A 20,818-nucleotide genomic window follows, 5' to 3' on the forward strand; every position below is an offset into this window, starting at 1 on the left:
CCTGGGCCACCTCCCTGAATGTTCTTGCTTGCCCTTGTGCCTGGGACTTTTCCATGCTGTTTCCTGTGCCAAGCCTTCCCCCTCTCTGCTTTTCCCATCCCCTGCCTCCAGTCCTTGGGGCCGCTCTGTCACTCCTCCTTTAGGGCTCAGTTTAGAACTCACCTCCAGGAAGTCTTCTTGGATTTGCTCAGAATATATTCACAGTCATTCATCCATCCTCATGCCTATCCATCCAGGAAACAGATATTCAGTGAGTACTTAGTTGTGCCAGGCTCTGTGCTAGGTGCTGGGAATGCTCGGTGAGCAAAACACACACTGCTAGGGCTTTCTCAAGGGACTGTGTCTTTTCTGGTCCCAGGATTTGGCGTGTGTTACTAACTCTCCTTCTCTGCCCAGGGGTGTGATCAGGTTGCAGGGGATTCACGGGTGGCGGGAAGAAGGCCGTGTCCCTTTTCCGGTCACCGGCCCCGTCAGAACTTTAAATAGCAACCCTGCGCCCACGCATGCATACCTCAGAGGGGCAGCATCTGCAAACATACCAAGGGGGCGTCCACACAGCTGGCCAGGTCCTTCAGTGTGGGCCCTGGGGGTGCAGGAGGCTGTCAGAGGCTCATTTTTGCCTTTGCTTCTTACTCCTTTTTTTTTTTAATTAAAAGTTTTTTAACATTTATTTACTTTTGAGAGTGGGGGAGGGGCAGAGAGAGGATCTGAAGCAGGCTCAGCGCTGTGATCGTGGAGCCCGAGGCAGGGCTCAAACCCATGAACCCTGAGATCATGACCTGAGCCAAAATTAAGTCAGTCTCTTCACCAGCTGAGCCACCCAGGCGCCCCTGCTTCTTATTCCATTAAGGCATGGTGTTTGTGCACCCTTAACCCTTGCACAAAGCCTTTCCTGGTTCCCTCCCTTAGCTGGAACCGGCCTCCACTGTCTTCCCAAATTACTGTGCCTCTGTCCTAGGGTATTTATTACGAGCTCGTGCTGATTTGTGTGCATGTCTCTCTTCTGGGTCCGAAGCTCATGAAAGACAGGGTCAGGTGTTCTTTCCCCCCGAATCTTCAGCCCTTAACGTTGGCCCCGGCCCAGGCTTGAGTGCCCTGTCACCATGCCGTGTGCTCAGTGCCTTGGGCTGTGGCATCCCCAGCTCTCCCAGTTCTCGGCCACTCTCCTGGCCCCATACTTCTCTGGGGCCATGTAGCTGACCCACATCTGACTTCTCTGTGAACCAGCCCATTGTGCATTCAAGTTCAATGTCTAAGATCCTCTGGCTCTGCCTCTCCTCCCTTTCACCCCAAGGACCCAGCCAGCTTGTCCTCAGATGCCAGTTGCCAGCTCAGCTTACTGGGCCCAGAAGGGCAGCACCTTGCCTTGGCATCGATTCTGAGGGTGGCTCTGGGCTTCCCTTGGGCCACCACCTCCCCCTCAGAAGCTGGCAGCTGCAAGGTTTCTAGAGCTGGAGAGCAGAGGGGAACAGACCAGAGATCTGGGGTCTGTGGGATCCCCGGCAAGAGGATCTTTGGGCTTGGTTTGTTTTCGTGATAACAGATCATCTTAAGTGCTCCCACGGGTTGGAAACACATGAGTGAAGGCAAAAGGGCCTTATAAACTGTAAAGTGCCGTGAAAATAGGCAGAGCTCTCATTACTCTTGTAGGGATCATCTCTACCCCTTGCACTCAGCCTGGCTTTTCTCCCTCCTGGGTTCTGGGAAGGTTGTGCAGTACTGTGGGCTCAACGGAGCCACCCTCCCATGGGGAAATGGCACTGTCCTTGGGGACAGGCTGTGGCAGGAGGTGTAGGGAGGGTCGTCCCTACCCTTGCCCAGGCTTTCTGTAGCCAGCGCTTAATTTCAGAGGAAGGGAACTCAGCCTAGACTCTGACTGTGCCCGGGCTTGAGAGTGTGACCTGGGGTTGGGGCTGGGAACTCAAGGTCAGCAGTTTACGTTCCTTTCTCTCTCCACAGGGCACCAAGTACCGGGGCTCCATTCATGACTTCCCAGACTTTGACCCCAGCCGGGATGCCGAGGCTCTGTACACGGCCATGAAGGGCTTTGGTGGGTGCTCAGCTACCAGCAGAGGAGCCCTGGGAAGGGGAGCTTGGGGACGTTCCCACATGTGGGCACAGCCCACGCCCCTGCTGGGGGCAAGGGGGCCAGTGAAATGTTGAGACGTGCTCACTGATTCTTTTGTCTCCTCTTTGTATTATTCTTCATAATTTTATAATGAACTATTCTAGACCAACCAAAAGGTCTAAATAATAGAAGCTTCACCCACCAGCCTGCCACCCACCTTGAGGAATTGCCCTTGCTTCCTCGTAGAGTTGAAACCTCCTTGATAGGTCTGCTCCTGAAGCATCACTCCTGCTTTTCCTCTTGGGGTAACCACTACCCTGAACTTGGTGCTGGTTATTCTCTTTTATTTTTCTCGTTGAAGGAACCCTGTCTTGGGTGTTAGGATACCTGGGTTTTTCTAAGCCAGGTCTCACTGTAAAAGCTTGGATGAGACCTTGTTCCTCTCTGGACCTCAGTTTCATCATGGGTCTGATGAGGGGGCTGGATCACAGGTCCTCCGAGCTCAGAGACTGTGGGTGCTGTGATCCTTCTCAGTAGGGGCTTGACAGGTCCCCATAGATCCTCCCCCACCCATACCACTGCCTCATGAAGGCTGGTCCTGAAGACTGCAGGGAGTAGCCCTGGTGGGCTTCCTGGAGGCAGGTTGGGGTGGGGTAACAGGTGCCCTCCTGTCTTCCAGGCAGTGACAAGGAGGCCATATTGGAGCTAATCACTTCTCGGAGCAACAGGCAGAGGCAAGAGATCTGCCAGAGCTACAAGTCCCTCTATGGCAAGGTAACCATGGCAACTGGGGGGCAGGTGGGGTGGGGCTGGGGAGCTGACTTCATATGCCTGTGTGTTCATTCAGGGTCTTTCCTCTTTTATTCCAGCTCAGCCTCTGTGCTGACCGTTCTGCCTTCCTTTCTCTTCAGCCACAGATACATCTCCAACACTTGCTACATGCTTGGGCACTGTGCTCGGTGTTAGGGGTACACAGGGGAAGGAGACCTGTGAGGTGTCAGCCCTGTGGACTCACAGATGGTGGGAGACACACCCAGTAAACAAGTAAACAGACAATGCTGGGGAAGAGACACGGTGCCATGGACTTGAATCCTGCACCGCCATTTGCTAGCTGCATGATTTGGGGCAAGTTACCCGACGTCTCTAAGCCCGTGTCTTAGGGTTGATGATAGCACACGCCTCCAAAAGTGACAGTTCCATGCGCTTACGTAGCCTGGTGCCTTACAGAGTAGGTGCTCATTAAATGTGATTCTTATCATAAGTGCTCCTCCCCTTCCTCCTCCGTCTCGTCCTCCCTCCCTTCCCCTGACCCTCAACACAGGACCTCATTGCTGACTTGAAGTATGAGCTGACGGGGAAGTTTGAACGACTGATTGTGGGTCTCATGAGGCCACTTGCCTATTGTGATGCCAAAGAAATTAAAGATGCCATCTCGGTAAGAAGCGTGGGTCTGTGTATGTGTGTTGCAGGCGGGGGTGTGATTAGTGGGAGGATTCTGGTCCCTGCAGCACGTACTCCATGAGCCCTGTACCCGCCAGCAGGGTGCCCTGCTGCAGGAGACAGCTTGCTCAAACCCCATCCCAGAGGGGCGCCACAGTCTCCTCCAGATGGACAGAGTGGGACAGATGTTGGTGGGAGGCAGACCTCGTCAGGCGGGCCCTTGGCCCGGGCCCCAACCCAGCAGCTTACAGCCCCGAGGAAGCAGGATACAGGGACGTGAAGACAAATTACGCTCAATACCCAAAGGCCAGGAGAATACTAAAGGAGGTCAGGAGGGCAGGCCCAGGGTGACTTGAGGGGGCGTCACAGAAAATGAGAGATCAAGTTGTGCCCAGAAGCCTGGGGAGGATTTGGTTGATTGGAGTCAGAAGGTCCTTCTGGGCCGGGTAAGAAACGTCAGGAGCGGTGGCAGAGGTGTGTTCAGGATGGGAGGGGCAGCTCGGTGTGGTCGAAGGAGCGGGTAGCCCCCCAGCAAGCAGGGAAGGATCAAAGCCCTTAAGTGCACCTGGCACTTTACAGTGTGTAAAGCGCTGTCATCTTTGCCTCGGATGAGCTATCCAGCATGAACGCACTTCATATGTTGGTAAGTTCAGCGATGTGAGAGATGGCCTTCGATGTCCTGAGGAGTTTGGCAGAGTACCTGGTGTCTTTTCCATTTTACAGATGGGACAACCAAGGCCCAGAAAGACAGTTTCTTAATGAGAGGTCACAAAGCAAGCTGCTGGCAGAGGCAGGACTAGAATCTGTGTCTTTTGATGCTCAGGGCAGCAAGCGGCTCCAGTCTGGTGACCAAGAGCTATGGTGGGACCACCCTGACATTCCCCGCTGGGAACGTCATAGCTCTGGCCACTCCAGGAACCCAGCCCATGGCTGGTGGCGGCCTCCCATCCCAGCTCTGGCGCCTGTGTCCCTTGTCTTCTCCCGGGGCATCGGCACTGACGAGAAGTGCCCAGCCCCGACGCCTGTGTCCCTTCTCTTCTCCCAGGGCATCGGCACTGACGAGAAGTGCCTCATTGAGATCTTGGCTTCTCGGACCAATGAGCAGATCCACCAGCTGGTGGCAGCATACAAAGATGGTGAGATGGGCCGAAGGGGCCGTTCAGCACTTTCAGATAGGCAGTGAGGGTAATTGCAAGGGTGGGGCCCTAAGACTCTCCATCCACCTGCTTTCCTCCTTCCCTCTGATCTGTCCATCATCTCACCCGCTCATAAATAGCTGCCCTGTGCAGCACTGCTCTAGGCTGTCAGGATATGGTGGGAGGGCAAAACCCATGTCATCCTTGCCCCCTAGAACTCGCAGACTAACAAGGTGACAAGGGATACAGACGAGACAGAGGTAAACACGGTGATGACACATTGTGGTTAAGTGTTATGAAGGAAACAAACGAGGTAACAAGAATCAGACTTTAATTGGGGAGGACCTGCTCCAGGCAAGTGGTCAGAGAAAGCGTTGTCTCGGGAGGAAATGAGAAAGAAGGAACCTGTTGCGGAAGGAGTGGGGAGAAGATCCTGCAGGCAAAGGGAACAGCAAGTCCAAAGGCCCTGGGGCAGAATTAATTCTGGTAGCCAGTGTGAGGCCAGAAGGGTCGAGAGCAGGACAGGGTCACATGGGGCCTTGCAGGCCAAGAGGGGGCAGTGTTTTATTCCAAGATTAGTGGGAAGCAGGGGAGCTCATGATCAGAGAGGGCTTCAAGAGTCACCTTTGTTGCTGTGGATTGGAGGGCGAGGGGAGCAGAAGCAGGAGGGAACAGTTAGAAGGCTGTAGCCACCGTCCAGGTGAGCAGCCATGGTACCCTGGGTAGATGGCACAGGTGGGGATAAGGGAAGTGGGCAGATTCCATCTCAGTGTGTCAGGGTCAGTACAAAGCACTGTGAAAGATACATCCTGGGTCTTTCCACGGCCATCATGGAGACTGGGTTTTGGGATTTGTAACAAATATCTGATCATCTTGGATAATGGATCCCTGAGGTCTCATGGGGATGGGACTAGAACTTGTGTTCCTTCCCTACAGCCTACGAGCGAGACCTGGAGGCTGACATCATTGGCGACACCTCTGGCCACTTCCAGAAGATGCTCGTGGTCCTGCTCCAGGTTGGTCTACGTGGGGGCCCTCCCTGGAGCTCTCTACCAGAGTGCGGGCAGAGGGCTGTGGGCACCTTCTGCCTGTTGCCCCAGACAGGGCGGTCTGTGAGGGGCTCCTCGGTGGCTCCTCAGGTATAAAGTCCTCGTAAGCTATGGCCGCTCCCTCCCCCAGCTGCCCTTTTATCCTCGAATTTGAGATGGGTTCTCTCTGGCTCATGTGGGTATAGAATCTGAGCATCCAGGGGCCTGCTCTGTTGTCCTCGGTTTGTAGAAGCAGACGACCCGCATTTCTCTGTCTCACGTCCCTTCTCTTTTGTGCCCAGGAATATTCTCTCCTATGGCCTTCCTCTCCCCACCCTCTCTCTCGCCCCTCCCACTCCTCTCCAGGCCTCTCTCCTGCCATTGTTTTCCCAGCCGTGTTTGACACGGCTGGCACGTCCCTGTGTGTCGCCAGCAGAGATGTGGCCTTTCTGGGGCTGCCTGCATTGCATCTCCCACAGCCAACCCCCGCCACCCCTGCCTCCCACCCACGAGTACTTAAAAAGGGACCATGAAGAGGCTACAGATGGTGTCCACAGCCCACTTCAATCTGCCAAGTTTTTTTTTTTTTTCTGTTGGTTTTCCCATACAATGTGTTTAAAAAATTTTTTTAAATGTTTATTCATTTTGAGAGAGAGAGTGGGGAGGGGCAGAGAGAGAGAGAGACACAGAATCCGAAGCAGGTTGCAGGCTCTCAGCTGTCAGCACAGAGCCCGATGCGGGGCTCAAACTCACGGACTGTGAGATCATGACCTGAGCTGAAGTCGGACGCTCAACCGACTGGGCCACCCAGGCGCCCCCACAATGTGTTTTTTTTAAAAAAAATGCTTTGAGTTAGTTGCTAACATTTAAAAATAGGGAGCTTTTGCTCAAAAGCTAGATTTCTACACTCTTTTGAATACCTGAAAGTTCTGGCAACAGCAGGCTTGTGTTCTCTGTGACGGCGGGGGGCTAGAAAACATGTCCCGCTCCACTGCCCCACCTTCACCTGCCCGGCTGCCCGGAAGTCTCTGTGACCACAGGCTCTGTGGGGACAGGTATTGAGAAGTTTGAAGCCCAGCTCCAAGGACCAAACTTTTAGGAAGTTTTATATAGAAATTCAGCCACTTCTTTGTTTCTTTCACCTCGTCCCTTCCCGTAACACATTCTACCACGGCTGCCACCGGGCTTTTTCTCCGTTGCCATAGCAATCCGTATCCCATATGAAGCAGCTGGGGAACGGTCAGGAACCTCAGGAGTAGGAAAGTGTGACCTTTGCCCCCATGTTCAAAGCCACTTGTTCTGGAGAGGAGAGCTCCAACTCCTCCCCAGCATCTAACAGCCGGTGGGCAGTGTCGCGGCATGGATTGTAAATGTGGGTGCTCTGTCTTCTTAAGCTCAGTCCCCAAGAGAAGCAAGGGCTTTGGGATCCTGAGATGCACAATCCAGAGGGGAAGAGGAGTTAAGCAGTAGGTCTGACCTGTACCCACGTAACTAAGATGTCCAGTAAGGCTGGGCCCTGTCCCCTGGGAGTATTGTCCTTTTTCGGATGGGACACAGAGCGTGGGCAGAGCAGCAGAAGCACCAGTAGGATTTGGTGCCTTCACTGCTTGTGAGCTCGGATCTCAGGGTCGAAGTCTCAGATCCTCACTGGTGAGTTCTTTGGGTTAAGTTATGGGAGCCCTCAGTAGAACACAGCCGTGCAGACTCTTTACCCCTGCAGTATCATTGTTGGAGGGCATCGTGAGCCATACCGGGACTTGTGTGGGGTCCTGTTCTCAGTACAGGCCCTGGCTTGCTCTGGGATGGGACACCTGGAGGGACCTTGGTCATTGCCCAGACTCTCCTCTTCCATCCCAGCTCTGAGGGTAAAGGGAAAAGCCAGTGGGCGGGACCCTACGATTCCCTTTCACCCAGTAGTGCTTTGGCTTTGATGTAGTGGCAGCCGTAAGTTACTGCTCCAGGACACTTCTGGGCCACCACCCTCCCTGTTTCCACCCCTGGCATCCAGGCCTTCCCCTCCCCACCGTCCCTGGCTCTGGTATTTGAACCTCATGTCCCCATGTCTCTGCCCAGGGAACCAGGGAGGCGGACGATGTGGTGAGCGAGGATTTGGTGCAACAGGATGTCCAGGTAAACCAGCACCAAGGGAGGCACAGCAAGGGAGCCCCGAGAGAGGGGAGGTTGGGGATCTGGGGAAGGGTCCCAGGTGAAGCAATGTGCATGAAACACCAGAAATAACCAGTTCATGGCCAGCATTTTTACAGCACGTTGTTGAAGAAAGGATTTATTATCTTTCAAAGGCACACAACGTATACAAAGTTGGTGAGATACATTTTGGAGCTTTTGTCATTCATTCATTCATTCATTTGTTCAGTTAATTAATATTTATTGAACACCTACTATGTGTCAGACACTCGGCCAAGCACTGGGGAATCACTGGTGAACAAAATCAGACAGTGTTGGGAGAGACAGGCATACAAACACCTTCTCTATGGATATATCATTACATATATATCATTATAATACACAGTGGAGCAAAGCTATAGAGAAGCAGAAAACTGTAGGAGCCTAGAAGTGGGAAGGAGGGGAGGAAAGAGAACTCTGCTTCGGGGACATCAGGAAGTACTTTGAGAACAAATGGGACATTTACTCTGGGCCTTGAAGGTTGAGTAGGAGTTTCCCCAGAAAGAGAAGAAGGTATACAGGTGTATGCAAAGGTCCTGAGGCTACCAAGTACTGGTATGATCAGGGATCCAGCAGCAGTTGATTGGCTTGGCCAGGGAGTTCTCTCCTCTTTCAATGAAGTCCTTCCTCTTTCCTTTCAGGACCTGTACGAGGCAGGGGAACTGAAATGGGGAACAGATGAAGCCCAGTTCATTTACATTTTGGGAAATCGCAGCAAGCAGCATCTTCGTTTGGGTAAGTTCCAGAGAAGAAAGACCTACAGCTGGTCCCTTAGGGTTGTGCCTGGAATCCCATTCTTTTTTCCTTTTCTCCTAATAGAGCACGATAGCTACTTCATCTACAACTCAAGTACTAGTCCCAGTTTTATTAGATGGTGGTCTGTATAGTCCCTCAGCAAAGTCCTTAACAGGACGCTCAACCTTTCCTTCTGAGTACCAGTCCTGTCCTCATGCTGGAGTGAAGTATATGTAGTCTCACCTCATACACGGCATGAGTGCACAGTGGCCGGTGGTGTGCCAGGCCTCCTGCCAGCTAGCTCCTCAAATACTTCATGTTGGGCACTCTAGTCCTGGCCACAGCGCCCTCCCCTCCTGAGGTCTTGGGTTTTTCTCAGTGTTATGGGAAACTCTCAACATCCTTGTCTCTCTGACTCAGTGTTTGATGAGTATCTAAAGACCACGGGGAAGCCGATTGAAGCCAGCATCCGAGGGGAGCTGTCCGGGGACTTTGAGAAGCTGATGCTGGCTGTGGGTACGTCCTGACCTTGCATTCCTAGGGGCTTTGCTGGATTCTGGGATTCTGGCCCAGGAACAGGGGGCCAAGAATGAAAAAGGGGGGTTATGTGGTATGGAGGCAGGAAGGAGAAAGTCGGATGGGCGATGGATTCTGAAGGCTGGCCAGAGCACATGGAGGCAGGGAGGGGAGCCTCAGGCCCGGACTTCCTGCCACTCCGTCCCCGGTGTGTGTGGGAGGGTGAGAGAGAGCGCTGAGCCTGGGGAAATAACCAGCAGGAGAGCGGACTTGGCATAGAGCATATACGGTGTGCTGGGCGCTGCACTGAGTGTTTAATCTTGAAGAAAGACCCAGGAGTGGGCATTATCTCCATTTCACAAATGAGGAAACCACATCTCACGGAGGCCGTGTCACTTGCCAGAGAGTGGTTTTGTAATGACTTGGGGGGTACTCTGAGCATGGGGCGTGCCGGGAGCTGACTAGTTGGTGGTGGAGTCAGGGTTCAAACCCAGGGGCTTCTCCCAGATCTGCCGTTGACTTGGAGCAAGTCACTGTCCTCTCTGGGTGTCAGTGTCCTCATCTGATAAATGGGGGCAGGGAGGATGGACTGCCTGACCCAGAGGCCCTTAGAAGCTGGACATTGCAGGAGTCGCTATGTCTGCACCTAGGGTAGGTAGTATGTGCGTTTTGGGGGGGGGGGGGGGAGAGCTGTATCCCCAGGCTATCCTCTTGCACAGAGCTGCCCCTACCAAGTCTGTTTCAGGCAGTCAGCCTCTAGCCTGCCCTGTCAGCAAGATCCAAAGTGATGTAGCTGCCAGTACCTCTCTGCAGCGGAGGCTAAAGAAACATCTTTCCCAGTTCCACCCCAGATGCTACCCGCCCCCCCCCCAACCTGGCCCAGTTTGCCTGCAAAACCCCAGAGGACTAGAAAGATGAAGTGGGTTTTTGAGATGCACATCCCACGTTTCAACAGCCCTATCTCCTGATTTCGTTATGTTCCGGGTTTGCGTTAAAAGTGGGTGGGGCCTCAGGTTATCCGGAGCCTGGTTCTTCCTGGGTTTGCACTTGGGAGTCCCCAGGGAGTAAAAACAAAGAGGGGGTCAGGCACCCTGACCCGGAGACCGCCAGAATAACTCTGCCTCTTCCTCCCTCTTCTCAGTGAAGTGTATCCGGAGCACCCCAGAGTATTTTGCTGAAAGGCTATTCAAGTCCATGAAGGTGTGTGGTGGGGTTGGTGGGAACCAGCTGGGGTGGGGGTGGGGGGGGGGTCTATACCCATCCCCATGGGACTGTAGAGATTCTTTGACAAGTCTTTGGGGCCCCCTGGCCAAGAAGCCCTCAGGGGATTGGCCACAGGAGAGAGTGATGGGCACTCTTCCCAGGTGAGCTCCCGAACCTGGGATGCTGTCCGGCCATGCACCTTCCCACCCAAATACCTACTCTAACTTCCTGATTGATCACAGGGTGTCATGACAGCCTGCACATGATCCGTCAGCCAGATGGGCTGGAAACCCACACTCTGAAAAAATCTTAATTAACCAGAATGACTAATTAACCAGTGTACGTAGACTAGACCACTTTGGAAGATACTTGTTCTTGTCTGCTAAGGCTCGTGATGTTTATCCCAGTGACCCAACAATTCTACTCTGGATGTGTACCTGAGAACAGCGATTCCCACGAGTTTGTGCAAAGGATACACAGCAACTGATGACAATTCCACAGCACAGCAGGGTGCATGAATGTAGTCATTTGTGGCCAGATGCCACAGACCCAAGGCCCCGGGAACTCAGGCCTTCCCGACCCTGTGTGTCCAGCCCACAAGGGCAAGTGAACTGTAGCCCGTTCACTGTCTTTCATTGTGCCAGAGTAAAGCCTGGCAGCTCAGCCGGGGAGAGATGGCTCCTGTGTGCATGCATTCATGAGACTGTTCGTGGCAGTACTGGCCATATTAGGAAAGAATGAGAAACAACCCAGTGTCCGTCAGGAGTACCAGGAGAAATGAATGGACAGTGGTGTATTTACATAGTTCCGAGATGTACAGACCTAAACAGTATATGCTTAGAGTTGCAAAGTTATGGTAAAATGATAAGGAAAACCAAGAATGGGGCTGATGTTTGAATGGGGAGGGAACATCGAAGCAGGAGGGACACGTGGGGAGCTTCAGGGAGAGTGGCAATATTTTGCTTCTTTTGTTCTTCCTTTTAATGTCTCATCATGACCATGGTATTCTCACCTGAGCTGGGGGCTGTTTGCACTTGAGCGTCCGCTCACATCCCTGTCCCCCAAACCCATTTGTTTTCCAGGGCCTGGGGACCCGGGACAACACCCTGATCCGCATCATGGTCTCCCGTAGTGAGCTAGACATGCTGGACATTCGGGAGATATTCCGGACCAAGTACGAAAAGTCCCTGTATAGCATGATCAAGGTGAGCGGAGCTAACGGGGGGTACGGAGAGGAGCAGAGGGCTCGAGAGCCACTCCCAGGAGAAAAGAGCCGTCCCAGAGAGTTAGGAGTCTCTTGGGGATTCCAGGAGCCCCTGCCTCGTGGCGCATTCAGGGAATGGAAAGCAATTCGATAGAGAAGCAAGCGTCTGGTGGTACTTGAGTCCCAAAGCTCCAGAGGAAGGGGGGACTGGGTCAGGAAGGGCATGCAGGCTGAATTAAGGGTGAGGACTCTATCCCAAAGGCAGGGAGAGGTCAGGCTCCAAGGGGGAGAACGCTTGGCCCCAGGCCAGGTGATTTGTAATGACTGGGGGGGGGGGGGGGGAGGGGGTCTAGCCCATGAGACTTGGCCAAGAGACAGAGAGAGAGAGAGAGAGAGCTGGGTGGTTTTCTTTTTGTGGACGAGTGAGATCAAGCTTTTATGAGGTCCAGCTACGTTCCCCAAAGTATATTTCCAAAGAGGAGTTTTATAGGTATTACGTGCAAAAATGTGCCATGAGAAATGTTTGGAAAAAACTAGTTTAAGTAAAGATAAGCACGTTGGTTTATTTCAGAACTTCTCACGGCCTTTACCATGTCAAGTCCGTTATGAAGCTCCGGGAGGGATATAAAATAGGCTACATCTATTTGTTCGGTTTTGGCATTTCCCGGTGTTTTTGCTCATAGAGCCCTATTTTCTTGGAGTATTTCAGCTGGAAGGGCTGGGCTGGGGATTATCTGGGGATAGTGGGGCTCTGGGGCTGGCTTTCACCGGCTTGGGAGAGCAGCGAGCATCTTCACGTTCAGTGAAATCTGCTGATGGCTCGAAAGCATCCCTTGTTGGAAGTATTTACACCACAGAAATTGGCAGTTGTTACAAATCGGGGCTTTTTTGCTTTTGTTCCCAGAGACTAGGTTGTTAACTACGTGCCAGCATTACCACTGTTTGGTGGTCTTAGCCACCACCCCCGGACAGGGGGAGAGTCGGGGCTGCTATGAATAAATGTTCAGCCTGCCCCTATCCGGGCCTGTGTAGAACCTTCCCTCCTAGTCCGAGGGGAGCCCAGGAGTGAGTGAGAGGTAACCTTTGTCTCTTTCTCCCCAGAACGATACCTCTGGCGAGTACAAGAGGGCTCTGCTGAAGCTATGTGGGGGTGACGATGAGTAAGTATCTCCTTGGCCCCAGGCTGGAGGGAGTGGCCTCGGGGGGTGGCAGGCCTGGACTCCCCAGCCCTCATCCTGATGGATGGATGGATTGGATGAGCTTGGGGCTTCCTCGGTGCCGGGAACAGCGCACAGGTGAAAGTCTGTCTGTGTGTGTGTGAACGTGAATGTACTCTCCCAGACGTGGAGATGTCTGCTCTTGTGACCTTGGAAAGTCAGTCTCAGGGTGTGGACTGGAAGCCAGAATGTGAGGGTCCAGGCCCTGCTGCTTCACAGCTGCCTTTCTGTTTCATCAGCTGTTAAATGGAAAGCATACAGGTGCCTGCTCTGCATACTCATTTGTTCATCGTACTTGTGACAAGTACCCCCTGTGAGCAGGCATTGCGGGGAAGGACCGGTGAGGCCCACAGCCCGGCGACGTACACAGACCAGTGCAGGGTGGTCTCGGGATGGGGAAAGTATACATGTCTATGAATGCACAGATCAGGGCACTAGCCCATCCTGGGGGAGGCTCCTGGAGGTAATGAGGCAGAGAGGCCCAAGAAGGAAGGTGAGGAAGAGGAGGAGGTGAAGACAGGGTCTGAATGAGAGTGGGTGCAGGAAAGGCCTAGTGATGTGCAGGGGTAGCCTGGCTCGTTTCTGTAACCGAGGCCACACTTTTGCAAAGTGCCAGGGAAGAGAAGAGGCTGAGAGGTGGGCGGGACCTGTGGGCCTCCTCCTGGCATAGGAACCTCTCCCCGGGGTGGTGGGAGCCGTTGAAGAGATTAAGTTGGGCTTGACTTGACCAGATTTGTGTGCTAGGAAGGGAGCTGTAGGTAGTCTGATTTTCCCTCCCAGGGCTTATAAGGATCCAGTTAAGTAAGGAATAGGAGAACCTCCTGTTAACCTCTGACAAGTGCCTTGGGGGTTGATTTCAGTTCCACAGACATTTACTGAGCCCTTGATATACCCAGGTGCTTTACAGGAGGCGATAAAGAGGTGACACGGCCATAAGCTGGTCATGGACTTGTTTGAAAGGGGAGACTTGGACAGAAATCACTCAAGTTATAAGGAAGAAAGGGGAGGTCAGAGGATTCGAGAAATCCCATCCTGCTGGGAACTTGGGGCCAGGAAGGCTGCTGGGCAGAACCAGCATTGCAGGGGGTCTCAAGAGAGGGTAGAAGGTTTTCAGAAATGGGGGAGAGGACTCTGAATGGATGAGGCTAGAGAGAAGGTGGAGCCAAACAGATTTACTTAAAGCCTGTGTCGGCATATGTGTGTGTACATGGCTGTGTGTTGTGTGTGTGGAGCCTTGCCCACGATGACGTTCCCTCCTGTCCTCTCCCCAACCCCCTCCATTCCAGTGCTGCTGGCCAGTTCTTCCCGGAGGCAGCGCAGGTGGCCTATCAGATGTGGGAGCTTAGTGCAGTGGCCCGAGTAGAGGTCAGACCCTCCCCACCTCCTGCTTGACCTCTTGACCACAAGCTTGGACTCTTCTGCTCGCACCTTCCTGCTGCTCTGTTTGGCACCCAGCCGCCCCCTGGTGGCCAACCTGAGACATTGGTTTCCCACATCTGAAGCTTCCTTGTCTTCTAGGAGTGATGAGTTTCTGGTGTGGGCATCTGATTCCTGCATTAACTTCTAACACACTGGGAAGCGTTGTGGCCCACTAACTACTAACAGGGCTTGCTGAATGGAGACATGTCTGGTTGTGTGGAGAGGCCTGTCTCATCCTGGGGCAGACAGTTGGCCTTTGGAGGCATGAAAACAGAACAGAGGGGCGCCCGGAGGGGCACAGGACGATTCGAGGTTGTTCTGACCACCCGGAGACCCAAGGTCCACAGAAGTACTTGGGGCAAACCGTTCCAGGCCCTGGTAACACTTGGTCCACGTGAAAACGTTTGGAACCTTGCAATCTGTTACTCACTTACCAAGCCCCCTCTTTCTGGGCCTCTGTCTCCATGTTTAGAATGAGGTGTTAGACACAGCAAGCTCAGTGCCTTCCCAGGGCTCTTGAGCTCTGATGCTCTAGAACAGCATTTCCCAAATTACAAGGCAAGAGCTGTCATCGCAGATGACCTTAAATTATATAAGAAATGAATCAGCGTGGAGGTGGGGAGCCTCCGCGGCATTAAATAAGACTGAACCTCACGGAGTGAGAGCGTTACTCCTTTTCGATTTCATCAACGCAACTCATTTTGTCAGAGAGGCCCCATTGGGTGCCACGCTCCCCAGCATTCCTTTTTCACAAACAACTTAGAGAGCCGGCTTCAAGTTCAGAGATTTTGGCGAGCAACGGCGTCTCGTTAAATTTGGTGATATTTGACAACGTGGTTGTTTTCTCTTTCTTACATTTATTTTCATGGCTTTTCATCTGTTTATGGCACATCATACCAATTTCCTCTTCATGAGAGCGGTGTAAAGTTATTTTCATTCATTCAGCAAATATTTTTTGAGTGCTTACTTCTGTTGTGGATACTTCGGATATCTCCAAGAACAAAATGAACAAAACTCCTTGCCCTTTAGGAGTATTCCAATGTACTTAAAAATGAACACATTTAAGTAAAACAGAAAAGTTGAATTACATTAAAATATGAAGAAATAGCATAGGATGTATGCAAATATGACATCAGGAACCTCACTTAGGAGTGACTGAAATTTGGGAGATTCTGTTCTGGTATTTCAGGATATTTTGGTTGCCTTTTCACAGGGAGGGACTCTTGAAGAGGCAGGAGGGCCTTGGGGACAGGGCACAGTTCTAAGGGACTGGGGAGGCCCCAGTGGAGCTAGGACAGAGCTGACTTCCTGGGGCAGGAAGCTGGCCACTTTTCCCTTGACCAGCACTTGCCCTGCTCCCAGGCCTGGGTCTGTCTCTCCTCCTCTCTCTTTCTCAGCTGTAGGGCAGGGGCCTGTCTGCTGTGCCTTCACCCCTGCCTCTCTCCCCCCAAGCTGCTTGGTTTGGGGCTCGTGGGGAAAGCCTCCCTTCCCTTGCATGCTCCTCTAGTGGCTTGGCCCCCAGGGGGGCCTGCAGGCACCTGCTGAGTCTCTTTCTGCTTCTTGCAGCTGAAGGGAACTGTGCGTCCAGCCGATAACTTCAACCCTGATGCAGATGCCAAAGCGCTGCGGAAGGCCATGAAGGGACTTGGTAAGGGGACACGAAGGGGGCAGGCTGGCCTCTGGGGCAGCGGGCACGGCAGGTTTGGCAGCGGGCCAGGCAGGAGTATGAGCTCAGGCCTCAAAGGAGGGTCCATAGAATGAGGCAAATTTTATGTAAGTCTCTAACCTCCAGAGGAGACTCCTGGCTCCCTGAGTATAGGGAGCAGGGGAGTGAGGAGGTTTGTAAGGAACTTGGCACAAGCCCTTTCTAGTGCAGAAGAAAGTACTAGGTTATAAAGCCTGGGTTCTCCCACTGGCTTTGCCTTAGACTCACTGTGTAACTTTAGGCAAGTCCTTCAACCCCTCCAAGTGTCCACCCCCTCCCCGCCATGTGTAAAAGAAGAGATGTGGGCCCATTGATCCAAGAGTCCCAGTTCTGGGCTGAGAGCGCCCTCTGCTGGTTATCACATCGCATTCTCCATTTGGAACGCGTGGGAAGAACCACTCTGGACAGATGCCCTGTTCTCAGAAAGGCCAGCAGGCACAGAGCATCCAGAATCTGGCTACTGTCGTCCTTTCTCCCCCCAGTCCGTCTAACGGCACCTCCCAGGGGCCTTGGCTTAAGTTCTCTCCCTTCTGGGCCTCATCTTCATTTGTTTCCTGGGAATGATAATATCTACCGAGCACAGCTAGGACTGTAAGATGACAGGTATAAGGGCACTTGTGAAAGGTAGAGTCCTGTGCCTGGTCTGAGGTCCAAGGCATTAATCTGAGAGGCTGGAGGTGGTATCCTGAGGTCTCCCAGAGTCAACTTGCTGTGGTTAGAAGGACTTGGGCTCCAGTTTCCAGGGAGTTGAAGAGGAGGGACACGGGGTCCCCGTGGGATTTAGATTGCCAGGCTAGAAGGATCCCCAAGTAACTACTCCGGGCTCTTCAGGGGATAGGTGTCGAAATTGAGCCTCAGAAAGGGGCCAAGACCTGCTTAGCCGTTGCCAGAACCAGGACTGGAACTTGGAGGCCCTGCCTCTCAACCCAGGGCTCCCTGCTCCTCTGGGGGTCTTTTTCTCAGCCAATGAGCAGACAGATGGAAGGGCCAGGAGGAACCTTGGGGCAGTCAGTGGCTTGGGCCAGAGGCAGGCTTCCTGCAGGTGCTCAGGGGCCCTAGCCAGGCTTCTACCCTGCCTAAGATTGGGACAGCCCATCCGTGGGGGGACGTGGGGAAGCTGGGCCACGGGCCTCCCTCTGAGCCGTGTGGCTTTGGTGATTCAGGAACTGATGAGGACACCATCATCGACATCATCACGCACCGCAGCAACGCCCAGCGGCAGCAGATCCGCCAGACCTTCAAGTCACACTTTGGCCGGGTGAGGCTTCAGCCGGGGGCCCGGGGCCCGCACCCTCCCTCCTCCCAGGGGCGTGGCCTGTCACTGCCAGCTCTGCACAGTTGGGCACCTGGGTCTTCATGGCACTGGGGCTCCTGTGGCTCCCTGTGGCTCCCGTGTTCTTGGAGTATCTCCCACATCGGTTTCGGGCTGCCTGGAACACGTTCTCTCCATCCCCCGCTTCCTTGTGATCAGGGGGGCAGAGATGAAGGACATGAGTTGTTTTCACGTAGCATTTTCTGGATCTCGGAGCTCCAGAGGCTTCAAGGCCCCAAGGCTGAGCGTCAATGATTATTGTGCCTTGGTGTCATGCTGGCGACGTTCCCCCGGGATGGAAACGATGTCCTTTGGCATGTCCCTTTCCTTGCCCGCCTCCTTTCCTCCAAGGAGAGTGGGTCTTCCTGCTGGTTTTTTTTTTTTATCTCGCCCTCTTTAGCGTCCTCTAAATAGTAAACAAAGACAAACAGCAGCAAAGACAGACACAGTCTCCCTCTATCCCCTGCATTCACATGGAGCCCCCATTTCCTCATTCCATATCTCCTCCCTCTCCTGGGTCACATGTGAGCAAGTGCTGATGTTGGCGTGACCTCAGCCCTGCCTTTTGTAGGACTTGATGGCTGACCTGAAGTCGGAGATCTCTGGAGACCTGGCGAGGCTGATTCTGGGGCTCATGATGCCACCGGCCCATTACGATGCCAAGCAGTTGAAGAAGGCCATGGAGGTATGGTGTGGGCACCGACGAGATGGGGTCTAGTCTGCAGGTGGTGGGGGGACACAGGTGCTCCTCACAAGCCCAAATGGCTTGGCTGTAGCTCCTTGGCCGAGCCCTTCCCACGCCCGGTTCAAACTAGCATGAACACCAAAGGGGGTGTTGGCTCCTATAACTGAAAGGTAGAGGACTCCCATCTGGTTTTAGACATGGCTGAGTCCAGGGACTCAAATAATGGTATGTGGCCTCTTATCTCTGCCCACCTTGGTTGTCTACCCTCTGTGGTAGCTTCACTCTCCGAGACCGTTTCTCCTCGTGATAGACAGTAGGACGGCTGGTGTCTGTCCTACCAGCTAGCACCTCTGTTCCTTCTTCCTAGGCGTTCCGCCAAAATCTTGGCTTCTACTCTGGTTGATGCAAGTGAGGTCACATGCCCAGTGATCGGTGGTGTCACTGGGATCTCAGGGAGCAGTAGAGGAAGCAGAATGGATCTGGAAGGAAAACAACAGCAGTTGGATTCTGTATTCTAGTCCGGCCTCACCACTAACTTACTGTGTGATGTTGGGCCACTTGCACTAAGTTTCCGTGCCTTCAGCTGTGAAATGGGAGCAGTCATCCCTGCCCTTCAGACATTAGAGTGGGTCAAGCAAGGTCATGGGCATGGAGGGCACTATTAACTCTGAAGACCTGCCCTTGTGATTGGTTAGCAAGAAAGGGCATTATGTCCTAGCGCAGCTGTTTCTGTAGCTGCTTTTCTTCCCGAGGCAGCAGCTGTACCCGGGACTGGTCTCCTTTCTAGGAGCATCCAGTAACCTGTCCCTGGCTCCATATACTAGCTCAGCTGCTTGTCTCAACCCACAAGGCAAGGCTTTTACTTTGTCCCTGTTTTACAAGTGAGGAAACTCATGTTCGGAGGCCAAATTGCTTGATCAAAGTCACAGCATTATGAAATCACAGGGCGGGGATTCAGAACAACTCTGTCTGACTCTAGAGCCTGACCCAACAACCACATGAAACCACTAGGGCTTTTGGCCCGTTGAGGATTAAGAGAAGAAAACAGACATTCCCTGGGCAAAGCACATCGAGATTATTGTCCATTTAAAATGCCCCGACAAAAAAGCAAATGATTTGAGAACACGGAGTTTAGAAGTTGAAGGGACCAGTGAGCTAACCTGACCTAACGCTTTCCATTCCCACAGTTTACAAATGGGAAACTGAGGGAGGCCCAGCACATCTGTGAGCTCGGGGAAGGGAAGGGTGGGACTAGACCCTGGGTCTTAGGATGCTCTGAGGATCAGGCTGTCTTCCCCACGTGCTTGCTTTTAATAAAGAGCCTGTTAAGATCTCAGTCAGCCTCAGTCTGCTTGAGGTCAGAGAACCCACGGACTGGCCAACCAGCAGGCAGTAACCTCCAAGGGCGGTGAACGCGCCTTACTTTTTTTTTTTTTATAGTTGTGGCCACAGCAGCTTGTTCAGTGACTGGCACATTGCAGGTGTTTAACAGATATTTAAATCTATCGATCGATCTGTCTTGTTCACCTCCCTCCCTTCCCCAAAGTGGGGACCTTTGAGTAGCACATCCCCCCAAGCCACCTTAATCCAGAGGGCATGGATTAATCCAGAGGATCTGTCCATAGATCACTCATCAAATCCAAATATAAACAAATACGGCATGTTTTTTTCCTTAAAGCACAAAAATTTCTTTTTCTGGCAAAATAACATGTGAGAAAATACAGAGCAAAAAAAGAAGAAACTAGAAATCACCTGTGAGCCTTCGCCCACCCAGAGACCATAATCACTATTATACTGTGATGCATTACTTCTAATTCTTTTTATACCCTTATGTATAAATATTTATAGTCAGAGACATATGTGTATATGCCTTTTTATATGCACATACCCATATACCACATACTCTTTTCTTTTAAATTTTTGGCCCAAAGCACTTCTCATGGAAGGTTCTGGAAATCTTGACAAGCTGGCATGTTCCATCGTGATTGTGCTATCTCTGGTCTGGGGGTAAGGAGAAAATCCAGGAAGGCTTGGTGGTCTGTGTGATTGCCTCCTGGGTGGTTTCTTGGACCAGGGACCTCCTTGGCCGGGGCCCCTCAGGCCTCTGATGGGGGTCAGGGCTGTGGCTTAAGTGTTCTTCATCTTCACATTCTAGGGAGCTGGCACAGATGAAAAGGCTCTCATCGAAATCCTCGCTACTCGGACCAATGCGGAAATCCGGGCCATCTGTGAGGCCTATAAAGAAGGTGAGTGTGGGAAGCCTTGGGCCCAGTGCCACTGGGAGGTGGTGGGAGAAGAGTGACCTCTCCAGCTCTGACGTCACCCCACTGCTCTGCCCCATCTCCCCTCACTCAGGCACGAGGCTGTGATAAGCCCCTGGGTGTGCCCAGCCCTGTGTCTGAGGAAAGGGTGCCCCAGGCAGAGAGTCGCAGCTCCACGAAGGCCTGGAGGAAACAGTGAGAGGAGAGAATGTCCAGGCCTCTGGGGGACAGGAGGGCAGTGTCCTGGGTGGGCGGCCTCTGCAGTCACTCCGAGCCCTCATTCAGAAGGCCTGAGCTTGGTCACAGTATTATTTTAAAGAATCTTGAGTATCCATCAAAAACGTTTAAACTTTCCCCTTATTTATAAGCGGCTTTAAAGCGTTAGACCTTTTGAGCAGGGGAGTGACACGGCCTGAGCCCTGCTCGTGGGTCTGACACCTGTCCTGCAGGAGGGAAGACAGGGAGGCTATGAAGCAGGAGAGGCAGGATTCCCAGAGTCCTCAGCTGGGACAGGGGGAGGGAGGCGATGGACTGGGGGCATCAGTGTCGCGATCCACAGTTCCATGGCTGGAGACCCCCAAGAACCAACCACAAACTCCTTCGTCCCCACCACTCCTGCCAGTGCACTCTGGCTCAAGTCTGAGGTTCTAGAAGCAGCCCCCCATCCTTGCCCACCAGCTGCCCACACACCCTCTCTCTGTCTCA

General features: G+C 53.0%; 1 protein-coding gene across 3 annotated transcripts in view; it reads left to right on the forward strand.

Moving 5' to 3' along the window:
- Positions 1 to 20,818, forward strand: part of ANXA6 (annexin A6) — a 49,299-nt gene that overhangs the window by 14,172 nt on the left and 14,309 nt on the right. For all 3 annotated transcript variants that reach the window (XM_045436915.1, XM_045436926.1, XM_045436937.1), the window contains exons 3-18: positions 1,960 to 2,050; positions 2,748 to 2,842; positions 3,390 to 3,503; positions 4,554 to 4,644; positions 5,581 to 5,660; positions 7,746 to 7,802; positions 8,498 to 8,591; positions 9,012 to 9,107; positions 10,249 to 10,307; positions 11,393 to 11,515; positions 12,616 to 12,674; positions 14,018 to 14,096; positions 15,717 to 15,798; positions 17,019 to 17,113; positions 17,739 to 17,852; positions 20,008 to 20,098. In XM_045436915.1, coding sequence (XP_045292871.1) covers positions 1,960 to 2,050; positions 2,748 to 2,842; positions 3,390 to 3,503; positions 4,554 to 4,644; positions 5,581 to 5,660; positions 7,746 to 7,802; positions 8,498 to 8,591; positions 9,012 to 9,107; positions 10,249 to 10,307; positions 11,393 to 11,515; positions 12,616 to 12,674; positions 14,018 to 14,096; positions 15,717 to 15,798; positions 17,019 to 17,113; positions 17,739 to 17,852; positions 20,008 to 20,098 — 1,420 coding nt within the window. The remainder of the gene's footprint in view (positions 1 to 1,959; positions 2,051 to 2,747; positions 2,843 to 3,389; positions 3,504 to 4,553; positions 4,645 to 5,580; positions 5,661 to 7,745; positions 7,803 to 8,497; positions 8,592 to 9,011; positions 9,108 to 10,248; positions 10,308 to 11,392; positions 11,516 to 12,615; positions 12,675 to 14,017; positions 14,097 to 15,716; positions 15,799 to 17,018; positions 17,114 to 17,738; positions 17,853 to 20,007; positions 20,099 to 20,818) is intronic.

Source organism: Leopardus geoffroyi, chromosome A1, assembly GCF_018350155.1.
Source record: "Leopardus geoffroyi isolate Oge1 chromosome A1, O.geoffroyi_Oge1_pat1.0, whole genome shotgun sequence".
In the NCBI taxonomy this organism is placed as follows: domain Eukaryota; kingdom Metazoa; phylum Chordata; class Mammalia; order Carnivora; family Felidae; genus Leopardus; species Leopardus geoffroyi.